The sequence below is a fragment of the Dipodomys ordii genome, unplaced genomic scaffold (assembly GCF_000151885.1).
Source record: "Dipodomys ordii isolate 6190 unplaced genomic scaffold, Dord_2.0 Scaffold42, whole genome shotgun sequence".
NCBI classification, from domain to species: Eukaryota; Metazoa; Chordata; class Mammalia; order Rodentia; family Heteromyidae; genus Dipodomys; species Dipodomys ordii.
In genome coordinates, this window is record NW_012267258.1 from 495,556 (window position 1) to 511,774 (window position 16,219).

The 16,219-nt window shown below is 46.9% G+C and overlaps 1 protein-coding gene across 1 annotated transcript in view; it reads right to left on the minus strand.

Annotated features, from left to right (window-relative positions):
• Positions 1-669: 669 nt before the first annotated feature.
• The window catches only part of Acvr1b (activin A receptor, type IB), a 21,952-nt gene continuing 6,402 nt past the window's right edge, over positions 670-16,219 (minus strand). The window contains exons 3-8 of the mRNA XM_013018682.1: positions 14,390-14,557; positions 11,877-12,033; positions 9,212-9,336; positions 6,612-6,742; positions 2,944-3,620; positions 670-1,198 (exon numbers count right to left, since the gene is read on the minus strand). Of these exons, the coding sequence (XP_012874136.1) occupies positions 3,495-3,620; positions 6,612-6,742; positions 9,212-9,336; positions 11,877-12,033; positions 14,390-14,557 (707 nt within the window). The 3' untranslated portion in view covers positions 670-1,198; positions 2,944-3,494. The remainder of the gene's footprint in view (positions 1,199-2,943; positions 3,621-6,611; positions 6,743-9,211; positions 9,337-11,876; positions 12,034-14,389; positions 14,558-16,219) is intronic.

The window sequence follows — 16,219 nt, forward strand, 5'->3', positions numbered from 1 at the left end:
TATTTTGGATCCCCTCAGCCTAGAGGCACAGGGGACACACACATCATGCTCTGAATCTGCCAGCAAAACCATTGAGGATTCCATCTCAGTCACCTATGCACCCCATAATTCAGGATTATGCTCTACTCTAGGAATAAAAACAAAGCAGGAGAGGGCTTTTAGGTTACCCTGCACACTTGTGACTACCTAGGGTCTAGACCATCTTTTTTTTGCAGGCCCTGGGGTTCGAACTCAGGGCCTAGGCACTGTCCCTGAGCTTCTTTTGTTCCAGGTTAGTACTCTACCACTTCTGGCTTTTTCTGAGTAGTTTACTGGAGATAAGTTTGGCTGGCTTTGAAACCCAATTCACAGATCTCAGCCTCCTGAGAGGTGTGAGCTACTACTGCCCAGCTTAGACCCTTTTGGGTAAGAAGACAAAAACAAAGACAGAGAGAAAGCGCACAGAGAGAAGGTGCTCAGTGTACACAGCTGCTGCCCCCTTGGGCCCGCCCTCTATAAGGCACATCAAGTCCCAGGAAAGACCCTAGACTTGTGAACATGAGCTGCTGAAACAGGGGCGTACATGGGCCCCGGCCAGGGGAGGATGGGGATTCTACCCCAGAGCTCCTGTGTCCCCCTACAAGCACTGGCAGCCATTCTCCATATTGAAGACAAACAGCACCAGTAAAGTTCTGTGAATAAAACTTTTAATAATGTACAGCAGAAATCGGACAGGCTCATTCTTATATTAAAACAAAAGATTTCCTATATTACAATGTATTTACATTTGCATACTGAAGAGGTAAAGTGTCTAAGTGGCTATTTTACAGTCCTTTCTAATAAAATGTACAAAAACAAACAGAAGTACCGAGAATGCCGCACGGGGCCTCGATGGCGACGTGGGAACGGGCTTGGACTCCGTCTGTGAATCCAGAGGTGCGCACAGCCCTGGCCTCAGTGACGCCACAGAGTGCCAGAGCCACAGCTTCAGCTCTTCCCAACTCTCACTGGGCGTTAATAGTACGGGAGAACAGCAGGGGCCCCAAGGAGTGGGCTAGTGACTTTGAAGTCACCGGGTGGACTCACATTGGCGGATCCCAGAGGCTAGCTGTGACCAGGGCAGTGGAGTCTTAAGTTCATCATCACTTGTAACGCCAAGGTTCTGCTGCAGGGCTGGCAGGTCAGTGGGAGGTCAGCAGGGATGGGTAAAGAAGGTCCCCTAATGACACATTGGTATTCAAGGGAAATTAATCAGTGGCCAGTAAATTGGCCCAAAGGATTAGAGGAAGATCTCCTTTGATGCAAGAAGAGAAGTGACACATGGGGAAAATAAATAGAAAGGCCAGGAGTGCAGGAGACCAAGGGCAGGGGAGGGCTCTCGGTCCCTCCTCCCCAGCTTTGGCAGGGAAGCTGCACACATAACATGCCTCCCCAGGCACAAGGGGCTCAAGATGAATGCAGTGCTTTGGAGGGGGTCCACCTGGGGTTTCAGAGCCCAGGTCTTGCTGCCCACCAGTGGTCTCTGCAGAGGGGATATGGGAATCCTCTCTCCTCAGTGGTCTTATTTAAAACAATTCCAGGCTCAAAAAGCTCTCAGAACCAAGCACGAAAACATCTGGCTTCAAAGCAGGCACTCACTTGACTGAGCTCCCTCTTCAGTGCTCTAAGAGCAGCACCTAAGCCTGTCTAGTCCAACACAGAGGTATTTCCAGGCCCAGCCAGCATGGGTACTCAGCCAGCACTTGACTCTCATTTGCTGAGCCAATGCCTGGAGCGGCACAAGCACAAAAGATAAGGGTGCTCAGAGGGGGTAGGGGAGAGACAAAATTCAAGAGACACCAAGCCCCCAGGGCAAAGAGGAAATCTCACTGCTGAGTGGGAACAGGCTCAGGTGCAAGGACAAACATTTCCAGTGTGATTGAGCTATGTGCGTGTGATTGAATTTTTTTTGTTTTTGTTTTTTTTCAGGGATTTCTTCAAAACAAAACAAAACAAAATAGACTGAGAGGTAATCATCACATAGAGATGGTTTCCTTTTACAAAAACTTAACATTTAAAAAAAGTTAAAATCCAGACCCTCCCAATAAAATAAAATAACAATAAAATAAATCAAACCACTCCAGTTAAAAGTTATGGCTTCAAAGTTATTATATACCTAAGATATGCTGACCAAATCACCACCCACAACCGTGCTTCTAGACTTCATTAAATACTATACTTAGGTTAAATAACATGTTCAGCTCAGGCTGTTCCCTTTAGCAGGGCCCCTGAAGTGGATGCAAATCTCTCATCTTCCCTCCATCCTGATTGGATAATCCAGCTCAAGGTCCGTGCAGACGCCGCCCTCCCACCCCAGTCTCCCTCCCACTTAGTGCCCCACCCTTCCTTTCCCCACCCCAAACCCACCACCACCAAAAATATACACTGCAGTTTGTAGAATCTGGGATGGGATAGACAGATGTGACATTCCAATGTGAGTCCCAAGGACTCACTTCCGACTCCTTGGCCCTTCCTGATGCTGTTGAGGGTGATGCCCTTGGGCTGGCTCATTTCCCACAGCTGATGCTGACCACAACACCCAAGATTTCTGCCAAGATTCTTTCTGCCCATCCCTCTCCCCCTCACATTTTGACCAAAAGCCTCTCCTGCCATGGACAGCTGGGCCAGCTTTGGTTCCAGTCTGAAATGGAAGAGGAGAGGCTGACATGGGATGGGCGGAGCAGCATGCTGGAAAGAGGGCTACCGTGGCAGGGGTGGGATGGGGGATACCTCCAGGAAGGGCCCCAGGGAAACTAGATGTTGCTCACTATGCACAGAGGCACCAGCACGCAGACGGCAGGACAACCACACCCCCGGCCTGCACATGCACAGAAAGCTCAAGCAGGTAAGTGCGCACCTACAGACACACACGTACACACACGTTAAGGGCAGGCGAGGCACGGACCAGGCACAATGGGGACGCACCTCGGCACATGCACACGCGGCTGGACAGACAGCTGGCAGGTGACTCCACTGGCAGTTCCTCCAGATGTCCATGTGAGGAGGGGAGCACACAGCTCAGAGCTGCCTGTGACAGGGGCTGTACTTCGGTTCCCCTGGATACCTTGGGGTACTGTTGGCTGGTCCCTGGAGGAAAACCTGCAGTGCTACTTAGCACTGGCCACAGTGCAGCTCCTCCTGGCCCCTTGCAGGCCATTCTATCACTACTCCTGGCTATGTGCCAGATGCACCGGGTTTTGTGGACTTTCCACCGCAACCAGTTCGAGTTGTGGCATTGAGTTCTCCACATGATTCACTCTCAGAGTCTCCATGCCATCAGGAGGTAAATAAAAAAGGTTATCTGTGTCTCAAACCCAACAGGGGAGCAAGCGAGTCTCCCGGGCTCTGTCCCTGTTGCGGGCCAGGGCTCTGACCACAGTGGGCTGGGCAGAAACGAGAGGTAGGCCTCCACTGTACGCTCAACACGGCAGCTGCGTGTCATCCTTGCCGCCCAGGCTGCATGGAAGGGGAGGAGGTTAGATCTTCACATCTTCCTGCACGCTGAGCTGTGAGAGGGTCTTCTTGATGCGCAGTGCAGTCAGGCGGGCCGCGCCATTGGCATACCAGCACTCCCGCATCATCTTCCCCATCACCCGCAATGCCTGTCAGGAGAGATGCAGGGCTATCAGCTTGACCTTGACCCAGAAAAGCTTTCTGGCCCTTAGGCACTGGCTCATTTCCCTGCTGCCTCCTCATCTATGCCAAGACTATCAGACTCTTTGACACCTTCCAACCAGGGAAATTCTTTGCAAACTTCTCCCCTTTGCTCTTCCTTCTAAGGAAGAGGCTGTGCAGGGGAAGAAAAAAGCTGCAGTTAAAGGCCAGCTCTCTCTGCCTCACTCTCAAATCTAACCAGAGGCAGTGAGGAAACATTTTGGAAAATGTTGTTCTATTATGCAACAAGAAAACATGGGGGAAATGGGAGCTAATGTTCTTGGTGCTGAAACGCCCTCTCATGGCTGTGTTCTTTAAAGGCAGAGCCGACCTTTTCTGCTCCACTCTAACACATATGCTATAGTTGGGGGGAGAGGAAGGTTGGATCCAAAATATGGTGAGGAGAGTTAGCAAAGCTGTATGAGATGCTTGAAATCTGCTAAAAGAATATATATATATATATATATTGGTGTCAGTCCTGGGGATTGAATTCAGGATCTGGGAGCTGTCATTAAGCTACTTTTTTTTTTTTTTTTTTGCTCAAGGCTAGCACTTTACCTTTTGAGCCTCCTGTTTTTTGTTTTTTGGTGGTTACCTGGAGGTAGGAGTCTCACAGACTTTTCCTGCCTGGGCTGGCTTTGAACTGCAATCCTCATTATCTCAGCCTCCTGAGTAGCTAGAATTGTAAGCATGAGCACCAATGTCCAGCACATTTTTAATTTTTTTGTGACAGGCCTAGGCTGACCACCCAACTCACAATCTTCCTGCCTCAGGCCTCCGCAACCATGCCTGGAATGAGGAGACCCAGTCTTAAATGTGCTCATTACACATGCATAAAGGCAACTAGGTACGGTCACAGATGTGCTACTTGACTGTAGTAATCCTTCACAATATATACACTATCAAATTAGCCTGTGTACACCGTAACTATAATTTCACTTGTCGATCACGGCTCAAATAAAACTGATTAAACACATAAATAAGTAGAAAGAATAGCAGGATGATGAGTGAGAAAGTAGCCCCTATGCACTCAGCTAAGCAAACCTTGTTCCCCTGAAAACTCTTAAAACCCCAAAACTCAGGCTTCTTAGGAATCTGTCATCAACTAAACAGTATACCAGCCATTTCCACCAAATGCTGTCACTCCCCGTTTCACCCACCACGTGTCCCCAATCAAATTCTCCTATCTAATGCTGGCTCTTCACATGTCATCTTCTTCTCTGCAGTTTTTAGTAGGGCCACTGCTCAAACACGCCTCTTACTTTTGTGATACTATCCACAAGCTCAGCTTGTGTGGCTGCTAGTTCTACTGTTCCACAGGAAGCCAAGTGCGGGTTTTCTCCTGTACTACTACATCAGCATTTTCTCCTATACTACCACATCATCAGTCCATGTGATAGTCTAACCCCCCAACCCCCAACCCCCATTTCTGTCTCTAGCTGACCACCTCCATTATCTATTGCCCAAAAGAATCCTATTTCCTTTAGGCTGTCACCTCCAAAGAGGACAAAGACTATAGCCCAGAGGGATTAGTAGTAACTGCATAGAATAGTATAAACAGCATTTTTTTTTTTTTTTGGGTCCAGTCATGGGGCCTGAACTCTGGGCCTGGGCACTGTTCCTGAGCTTCTTTTTTTTTGTTTTGTTTTTTTGGGCCGGTTGTGGGACCTGAACTCGGCCTGGGCGCTGTCCCTCAGCTCTTCAGCTCAAGGCTAGTGCTCTACCACTTGAGCCACAGCACCACTTGCGGCTTTTTTTTCTTTTTGCTTATGTGGTGCTGAAGAATCGAACCCAGGGCCTCATGCATGCAAGGCAAGCACTCTACCACTGAGCCACCTTCCCAGCCCCTATAAACAGCATTTCTTACCTGAAATGACTAGAACTACAAGTGTGGTGGGTTTCAGATTCTTTCACATTTGAGAAATATTTATATATAAACAATAAGATCTTGATGAGAAGCAAGTCTGAGCATAAACTTCATTAATACAGTATTTGTAATTAATTAACTAATTAATCAATATTTTTTTTGTCCATCACGGGACCTGAACGCTGTCCCTCGCTCTTCAGCTCAAGGCTAGCGCTTGAGCCACAGTGCTACTTCTGGCTTTTTCTGCTTATGTGGTGCTAAGGAATCAAACCCAGGACCTCATGCGAGGCAAGCACTCTACCACTGAGCCACCTTCCCAGCCCCAATACAGTATTTTTAGTGAGCCTGCATTTGTTTTTCCCCTACAACTTGAGGGCAAGGTGACCTGTCATATGAGATCAGGTGAGGAATTTTCCACTTGTGACACCATGTTGGTAATCAAAAAATTCAGATTTTTTTTTGGGGGGGCGGGGGACTTGGAATGTGGCTTAGTGGTAAAGTGCTTGCCTAGCATGCATGAAGCCCTGGGTTTGATTCCTCAGTACCACATACACAGAAAAAGCCAGAAGTGGCATTGTGGCTCAAGTGGTAGAGTGCTAGCCTTGGGGAAAAGAAGCTCAGGGACAGTGCCTAGGTCCTGAGTTCAAGTCCCAGGATTGGCAAAAAATAAAAAATAATTCAGATTTTTGGCAGACATGGTAGCATATGCCTGTAATCTCAGTACTTAAGACTACAATGGGGGGGGGTAGTTGTGGAGGTTGGAAAGGAAGGATGGTAAGGGGAAAACAAAGGAGGAAGCAACAATGCTCAAAAGGAAATGCACTCATTGCCTTGCTCATGTAACTGTAACCCCTCTATAACAGCATTTTTACAATAAAAAAAATGTACAAAAACATAAAAAAAAAAAAGACTACAATAGTGAGTTAGTTGAAGACCAGCCTGGGCTACAGAGCAAGACTATCTAAAGAAACAAATTAGGAACAATGTCAGGTTTTGGACTTTCAGATAAGGGATGTAAATCTTTACTATGATGCAGATAAGAAAAGCCACAGCAGTCAAAGAAATGTCCTACCTCATAACTCTGCCACCAGTTGGGGATGTTGGGGCGTAGCTTCTGGTCACAAACGACCTTTCGCATTTCCTCAATGGAAGGGTCAGAGGGCACTAAGTCGTAATATGGTAGTTGATACTCTTCATGGACTCCTAGGAGAAAAGACACTCTCAGCAGAAGGAAGGGAGAGATTGCTCTGCAGCCAATGAGCAGCCCACACTTTGGTCTGCAGTGCTGCTTCCCACTGTGATGGACGTGGGTCAACAAGGAAGGTTGTTATTCCAGATATGGTACAAGAAACTCACAAAACACCACCACCAACCCACAAACAGCCAGAAACAGGATTTTTTTCTAATAAAAGGCAGAGAATCTATTGACGATTACTGGGGTTACTGAAAATTTCCCAACTAGCTAATGATGAGCTACTGATGCCAGGCTGAAACTAGTATTTTTTTTTTTTTTTTGCCGGTCATGGGGCCTGAACTCTGGGTCTGGGCGCTGTCCCTCAGCTCTTCAGCTCAAGGCTAGCACTCTACCACTTGAGCCACAGTGCCACTTCCGGCTTTTTCTGTTTATGTGGTGCTGAGGAATCGAACCCAGGGCCTCATGCTTGCAAGGCAAGCGCTCTACCGCTGAGCTACCTTCCCAGCCCCGAAACTAGTATTTTTAAATCTATCAGCTCATAGTGATTCTAAAAATAAAAAGAAAGAAAAGAAAAAAAGAAGCCTGGCATCAGTGGCTCATTCCTGTAATCCTAGCTACTCAGGAGGCTGAGATCTGAGGATCACTGTTCAAAGCCAGCCAGGGCAGGAAAGTCCGGTAAGTAGCTCTCTCTTATCTCCACCTAATCACCAGAAAACTGGAACTAGCACTGTGGCTCAAGTGGTAGAGCCCTTGTCTTGAGCTGAAGAGCTCAGGGACAGCACCCAGGCCCAGAGTTCAAGCCCCACAACTGACCAAAACAAAACAAAACAAAACAAAACAAACAAAAAAACCCTCAGTCATCTTTTGAGTGTGCTAGGCATTAGCTCATTATTTTGAAAATGGTTCATAAATGGAAAGAATCAAGCATTTTTCCTGACACTCTTAGTCAACCTTTACACCTGAGTAACCAAGTAGACAATTTGGGAAGTTTCATGTTAAAGAAAAATCCAGGCTAGCCAGGTGCCAGGGGCACCTGTAATCCTAGCTACTCAGGAGGCTGAGATCTGAGGATCATGGTTCAAAGCCAGCTAGGTCTTATCTCCAATTAACCACCAGAAAAACGGAAGTGCTAGCCACCCTGAGTGCTAGCTCCCAGCACTCAGGGAGGGCTGGGAATGTGGGTTAGTAGTAGAGTGCTTGCCTACCATGTATGAAGCCCTAAGTTTGATTCCTCAGTACCACATAAACAGAAAAAGCTGGAAGTGGTGCTGTGGCTCAAGTGGTAGAGTGCTAGCCTTGGGCAAAAGAAGCTCAGGAAGGGCTGGGAAGGTGGCTCAGTGGTAGAGCGCTTGCCTTGCATGCATGAAGCCCTGGGTTCGATTCCTCAGCATCACATAAGCAAAAAGAAAAAAGCCGGAAGTGGTGTTGTGGCTAAAGTGGTAGAGCACTAGCCTTGAGCTGAAGAGCTGAGGGACAGCGCCCAGGCCAAGTTCAGGTCCCAGGACCGGACCAAAAAAACAAAACAAAAAAAAGAAGCTCAGGAACAGTGCCGAGGTCCTGTGTTCAAGCCCCAAGATAGAATCTCACAGACTTTTCTGCCTGGGCTGGCTTTGAATAGTCATCCTCTAAACCTTTGTCTGAGGATTACAGGTGCCCAGCAACATTTCTTTCCCCAATTCTGGGGCTTGAACTCAGGACTTGGGCACTGTCCCTGAGCTTCTTTTGCTCAAGGCTAGCACTCTACCACTTGAGCCATAGCACCATTTCTGGTTTTCTGGTGGTTGACTGGAGATAAGATGTTCCTGCCTGGGCTGTCTTTGAACCTTGATCCTCAGGTACCAGCCTCCTCAGTAGCTAGAATTACGGAGCCACTAGTGCCCGGCTCCAGATATTCTTGAGCTTGATCATGTCATAGAATATTTGGAGGTAATCATGAATACCAATATAAGCAGCTGGGTGCTAGTTGCTCACTACTCAGGAGACTGAGATTTGATCAGCCTGGGCAAGAAAGTCTGCAAGACTCTTAATTCCAATTAACCAGCAAAAAGCCAGAAGTGGAGCAGCAACTAAAGTGGTAGAGAGCCAGCTTTAAGCAAAAAGGTAAAAGGCAGTGCCCAAGACCTGAGTTCAAGCCCCAGTACTGGCATAAAACAAAACAAAACAAAGAATATTACCTAATCTGATAATGCTTTATGCTGGGCTCTTCCCCCCTCTTTTTTGGTGGTACTGGTGATTGAACTCAAGGCCTCAAGCTATTGATTAAGATAGAATCTTGTTATCCTGTTTCCCCCAGGCTGAATGCCAGTGATTCACTGGCCCTTTGACTCCAGGGGTCTAGATGACCCTCAATGTGCACTCTGGCTCTGGAACTGTCATCCAACAGCCTGAGGTCAAAGGGCCAGTGAAGCACCAGCAACCCTCAGATGACCCATCATGCAAAAACCGGGAGTAGGATTAAAGGTCAAATAAAAAACTACCTCCAGAATTGCATCTTCGAGCAATCTCCCAATATACTAGCCCAAGGGCATAAATATCAGCACATTTAAAGGAGTCGAAATGTTTCATGTTAATGGTTTCATCAAGTACTTCAGGAGCCATGTATCTGCAAGAGCAAAAAAAAAGAAACATGGTTATGCACAGAACATGATGACTGTTCTCGGAATGTGGGAGAGCATCATTCCTGTATAGGCCTTTGGGGACAAGTGGGCACTTGTGTTTATTGTACACACTCACGTTCTAAATTCAAGCTTAAACACTTTAGTACCAATTTGGCAATATTAGGCTACTCTTATGTCTGTGAGTGTGTGTTTGTTGGTTGGTTGTAGGGCCTGAACTCAGGGCCTGGGCGCTGTCCCTGAGCCTCTTTATGCTCAACACTAATCCCCTACCACTTGAGCCACAGCTCCACTTCCAGTTTTTGAGTAGTTAATTGGAAATAAGAAGTCTCATGGGGACTTTTCTGCCCAGGCTGGCTTTGAACCATGATCCTTAGATCTCAGCCTTCTGAGTACCTAGGATTACAGGTGTAAGCCATTGGCACCTGGCTTGGTTATTTTTTATTTATATTCCTACCAGTGCCAGGGCTTGAACTCAGTGCTTCACACTCTTGCTTGGCTTTCTTATTCACTGCTGGTGCTCAACCACTTGGGCCATACCTCCAGTCTGGCATTGTCCTGGCAAACTGGAGATGGGAGTCTCAGACTTTTTTGCTTGCACTGCCTGTGAACAGCGATCCTCCAGATCTCAGTCTCCTTAGTAACTAAAATTATAGGTGTGATCCACTGACACCTGGCTATTTATTTTTTTGAAACGGTCTCACAATGTTGCATAAGCTGACGTCAAACTCCTAATTACCTTGCCTCAGCTTCCTAAAGGATATGATTACATGCACGTACTACCAAGCATAGCTGTATTTTAGCAGTATGGTGGTTTGAACTCAGGGTCTCACACTTGCTAAGTAGTCATTCTACAACGTAAGCCATATCTCCAACCCATTTAGGGGGTTATTGTTTTGAGATAGGGCTTCCCTTTACGTTCTCACCTGGACTGTGGTCCTATATGTGCTTCTCCTATCTCTGGTATGACAGGTGTATGTTACTGTGCCCAGCCATTGGTTGAAAGGGAATCTAACTTTTTATATTTTTGTCCAAGGCCGGCTGCAAACCATAATTCCCCCATACCTACCTCCCATGTAGCAGATCTGTATCTTTTTTTATCATTATGATCTACTGATTGAAGCCTCTTGATTTCTCAGCAGAGGGTATGCAGTGGGCCACATAAGCATTATAGTACATAGCATTTGGTTGCTACTAGAACTTTTCACTCTATTGAATGAAGAAGCTGCAGGAATGGATTGCATTTAAATTTCATTCTGAGCTAGGTGCCGGTAGCTCATGCTTGAAATCCTAGCTACTCAGTAGGTTGATCTGAAGATTGCAGTTCAATGCCAGGCTGGGGAGGAAAGTCCATGAGACCCTTATCTCCAATTAAGCACCAAAAAGGCTGGAAGTGAAGCTGTGGATCAAGTGGTAGAATGCTAGTTTTGAGCAAAAAAACACCTCAGGGTAGCATCCAGGCCCTAAGTTCAAGCTCCAGGATAGGAACAAAAAACAGTAACCAAAAATAATTTTATTCTGAACTTTTGTTATCTGCTTGATTGCAGACAGGTGATAATTCTAGAGTCACCCTTAGTGAAAGTTACCCTTTTCTGACTTTAAGTAGTAATTACAATTAATTACTATGACTTGAGCCTCTCACAATACACCAGTGGATCACCTGAGGTTCCACACTTCGGAGTCTGGGTGGCTGCAGCAATCATTCAGGTCAAAAGCAAGCTGGACACTAGTGGCTCAAACCTTTAATCCTAGCTACTCAGGAGGCTCAGACATGAGGATCACAGTTCAAAACCAGCCTGGGTAGAACAGTCCCTAAAACTCTTATCTCCAATAAACTACTCTGAAAAAGCCAGAAGTGGTGCTGTGGCTCAAGTGAAAAGTGCTAGCCTTGAGTAAAAGAAGCCCAGGGACAGTGCCCAGGCCCTGAGTCTGTTTAAGCCCCAGAACCTGGGGGGCCCTGAGGGGGTGGGGAGGAAAGAACGAAAAGGAACCACACAACTTAATGAATTCACTTAGATTCAGCACATAGACTCTTCTGACATCTTTGACAAGGCAGCCCTATTTCCACCCAGGCAGCAAACGACAATGCCTTTACTTCCAAGTGAAACAGGAAGCAGGCCACAATCCCTGAGCAGCCCGAGCCCCATCTCAATCAACTCTGTTCCGCACAGAATAGGCCACAGTCTCCTCCAAGTTTCTGCACAAGCTACCCTTTGGACCAAAATATTTCATCTTTTCCTCTAGCACACCTTGTGTCTACCATGTTCCAAATTCTCCATTGCCTTCACTTGTAATACCACCAGCTGTGAGTATACATTTCCACAGAGCTGTAGTCCCAGCACTGGAATCTGTTATGTGTGACTACATGGCTTGCAGTGTGGGGAGTGGTTGTTTGACTCAGCTTATAGCTGCCCAAGGGGAAGGGCCACCCGTCCTTTTGTTTACATTTCTCCCTGTGTACATGGAAAGGATACATAAGACTCAGGACAAGCTGGTAAGTGAGGGCAGAAGCTTAGCACCTTCTTACCGTTTGGTTCCCACCCTCTGATTTGGAGCAATGTCAATGGTGTCAGTGACTGCATCATGACGGACAGCCAGGCCAAGGTCTGCAATGGCACACATGCCATTTTTCTTCACCAGGATGTTCTTTGACTTTAAGTCTCGATGAGCAATTCCAGGCTTTCCTAGTGGAGACAAAACCAGGATTTTTTTTTTTTAAAGGTAGTAAAACTGTTAAGAGACTTTACAGCCAAGACTGGGTGTGCTCAAGTTCTTGTGTTACTTCCTGTATCCATTGATCCATGGGTACTACAGAAATGACCTATGTGTAAGTAAAGGCTTAAGGCAGAGGTGGGTATTTGGTAACAGAACTACTGATACAGCTGCCTCCAGCAGGCCATAAACAGTAAGGTCTAAGAGCAGCTCAGAGGAGTTCAGAATCAAATAGGCCTGAACGTGAACACTGATGGGATCAGCACAGAGATCAGTAACAGACCCAACTGTCATACTTTGTTTCTTATCATGGCTAGCAAAAGCTGTTTGCCAAGTCAATCAGGCACTAGGGATTCCACCTGCAGCTGGGCAAAACCAGGATCTCCCAGAGTGAACATTACAGTCAACGAGCAGCCAGGCTCTGGGTCTTCTGTCTCCAGGAAGACCTTTCTAGCTAGGACAGCCCAGTGTTTCACTAGCACACAGTCTGCAAGTCAGTATCCACACGTAAAATTACTACCATGTAAAATTACTGCCATGTGAAATTACTGAGTTGAAGCTGGGCATGGTAGTACATGCCTGTACAGCTACAAGGGAGGTGAATATGGGAAGATCTTGAAGTCAGCATGAGCAAAAAAAATAGTGAGACTCTACCTCAAAAAGATCAAGCTGGTCCACATGTTGGTGGCTCACACCTGTAATCCTAGTTACTGTGGAGGCTAAGATCTGAGGATCACGGTTAAAAATCAGCCCAGGCAGGAAAGTCCATGAGATTCTTATCTCAAATGAAACACTAAAAAAGCCAGAGTGGAGCTATTGCTCAAGTGGTAGAGTGCTAGCCTTGAGCACAAAAGGTTAGGAACAGGGCCTTGGCTCTGAGGTTCAAGTCCTGGGACTGGCACACACAAAAAACAAAAACATCAAGCTGGGAAGGTGGCTCAGTGGTAGAGCGCTTGCCTTGCATGCCTGAGGCTCTGGGTTCGATTCCTCAGTACCACATAAGCAAAAAGAAAAAAGCCAGAAGTGGCGCTGGGGCTCAAGTGGTAGAGTGCTAGCCTTGAGCTGAAGAGCTGAGGGACAGCGCCCAGGCCCAGAGTTCAGGCCCCACGACTGGACCCCTCCCCCCCAAAAAATCAAGCTGGGTATGGTAATATATAACTATAGTCCCAGTTATGGGGAAGGCAGAGGTGGGATGATCAAGTTCTAAGGTGGGCCTTGGGCAAAAACAGAAGGTCCAATTTGAAAAACAAGCTAAAAGGGCTGAAGGCATGGCTTAAGTCATACAGCAACTGCTCAGCAAGCATAGGTCCTAAGTTCAATTCCCAGTACTATCAAAAAAAATAAAGAAGTGGGGGGGGGGGACAGTGGCTCATGCCTGTAATCATAGTTTCTCAGTAGGCTGAGATCTGAGGATCTCAGTTTGAAGCCAGCCCAGGGCAGGAAAATCTGAGAAACCCAATGTACTCTCTCTCTCTCTCTCCCTCCCTCTCTCTTACACACACACACACACACACACACACACACACACACACACGCTAGAAGTGGAGCTAAGTCTCAAGTGATGAAACACTAGTCTTGGGCAAAAAAGTTTAGGGATAGTACCCAGGTCCTAGGACTGGCACACCAAAAGAAAGAAAATAAATACTAAAGTGTTGCTAAAAAGCTCCTTGGGGGCTGGGTTCTTTTTAGTTCCATTCTCCTATATGTGCACTGTTGAGCATCTGAAGTGGTTACTTCTTAGCAAATAACTATGTCACACCACTGACAACTGAACCTTACAGTAAGACCTTCCTAAGGAACTTCTGGTGTTTAACTGGAGATAAGAGTCTCACAGATTTTCCTGACCCGGCTGGCTTTGAACCAGGATCCTCAGATCTCAGCCTCCTGAGTAGCTAGATTGCAGGCGTGAGCCACCGGTGCCCTGCCCTAAGGGACTTCTAAAGACTGGGGAGGAGTGTCTGTTCATCTTTTTATCCCCCCAGTCCTGGGGCTTGAACTCAGGGCCTGGGCACTGTCCCTGAGCTTCATTTGCTCAAAGTTGATACTCTACTATTTGAGCTACAGCACCACTTCTGGCTTTTTCTGTTTATGTGGTACTGAGGAATGAACCCAGGGCTTCATGCATGCTAGGCAAGCGCTCTAGCACTGAGCCATATTCCCAGCCCTCTATCTTTTTGTTCTCACTCAGATAAAGCTCAAGCCTCTGCCTTTAGACTACGCTCCTGAGGTCCATTCCCAGCTTTCCCAGCAAAAAGAAGTTCTAGGAACAAAATCAGGATGAACAGGCTATCAGCCAAAACTTTCTATTCCTCATTCAAGTCCACTTACCTTGAGTGCCCACAATCTCCATATGCAGGTGTGCTAAACCACTGGCTGCAGACAGGGCCAGCTTAATCATACCCTCGATGGTCACTGTGTAGCGGTTCAGATAATCAAACAGGGAGCCATGCTCATGATAGTCAGAGACAAGCCACAGCTGTGTCCAGGTTCCATTATCTGCAGAGAACATATACATTCTAGAAAAGGCATAATCATCAGAACAGGGATAATGTGTATAACACAAGATCCAAGCGGACCCTGAATTTATGTTTCTTGCCTCCACATCCCTTAGTGCCCCCTTCGTCTACTCCATCACAGTGGCCCAAAGTTCTAGGCTCCAGTGAGGGCTCAGACTGTAGAACGATTCTAAACAGAAGTCCATTTTTCTGCCAAGTCTGAGACACTAAAAAAAGTGCATTTAGGAAAAGCAACAGGCTGACCAGTTTTGTTGCCTTGCTGCTTTTGATCCTGAAGGGATTCACTCGCTCAATTGCATTAGAAGTACACTTGGCGGCACCCCGCATGCCAAGGAGGAAGGCCTGGAGGGTCCTCTGTGCTTCCTCAGCCCTCTAACGCAGCCCAGCCACAGCGCCTGTCTCTCTCAGCTAGGAATACTCAGTGAGAGCAGGAAAGATCTCCTTCACACATTATTGTGTAACAGGCCAAAAAGTACACTTCAACTCACAAACAATCCACCTCCAAGTATTTCCATAGAGGCCATCTCACCCTTCAGGAGAGCAATGGGAGGCAGGGAGCACATATACTCGCAATGGGCTCTTACACACAGGGAAGTGGGAAGGAAGGAAGAGCCAGGATCAGTTAGGAAGGACTGGAAGGAGAAAAAGGAAACAACAGAAGTCGATAATCTAATCTAATTAGGCCATGTTACTGTCACTAGAAGACTGGAAATTGGATTGAGAACTCCCAAATTCTAGGCTGGTGCAAGGTCCAGGCTCCATACTAAATATGGTGGTAAAAAGACAAGAACAAAGGAGTTTGATCTTTCTCCTACCCTTGGCCCTACAGTGGGTTTCGACAGCCAGATCCCTTCTCACACAGAATCAACAGACAGAGTGGCTGCTGGAAATGCCCCAGCCTTGGCTTCTCTTATCCAACATACAAGCTCCCCACACTCTAGCTGACCACCAGGTTTGAGGAACCTCCTAAGTGAAAGGGAAGACAGGTTTTCATCCTTTCTGATGTACACAATTTCATCAAAAACTGTAAAGAACAGCTTACTCACAGGGAGTGACCCCTTCTCTTCCCTTCTACACAAGTCCCAAGACTCCTCGGCATGGGGGCAGCTGGGACCATCAACGGCCTCCACAATAGTGAAAGGAATAAGCAGTCTGTTGTTTTAGGAACAAAAACCAAATACTTAGCATCTTCCACAGACTTCACACACTAACTTCCAAGTGCCACTGCGCAAGCTGTATCACAACTGTCAGAGACTCTTCTAGAATACAGCCTCAGTCCTCTCTATTCCCTCAGGTCCTCTCTATGCTTCCTCCACTCTTCCTGGGAGCTCTGTGAGAACAGGAATGCTATCTTCTTATGTGTGATTAGAACAGCTGGTAAAGGTCCTTGTCCACAGGGGCAAATAAATGCTATTGCATTAATGAATGACATTCTAGTTACTACACACCTTTTCAGACTAAAATATGATCCTTTCCAGAAGCCCCATTACAACGTGGCCTCTGCCTACTGCTCCAGCTGTTTTTTTTTTTTTTTGGGTCCAGTCGTAGGGCCTGAACTCTGGGCCTGGGCGCTGTCCCTCAGCTCTTCAGCTCAAGGCTAGCACTCTACCACTTGAGCCACAGCACCACTTCTGGCTTTTTT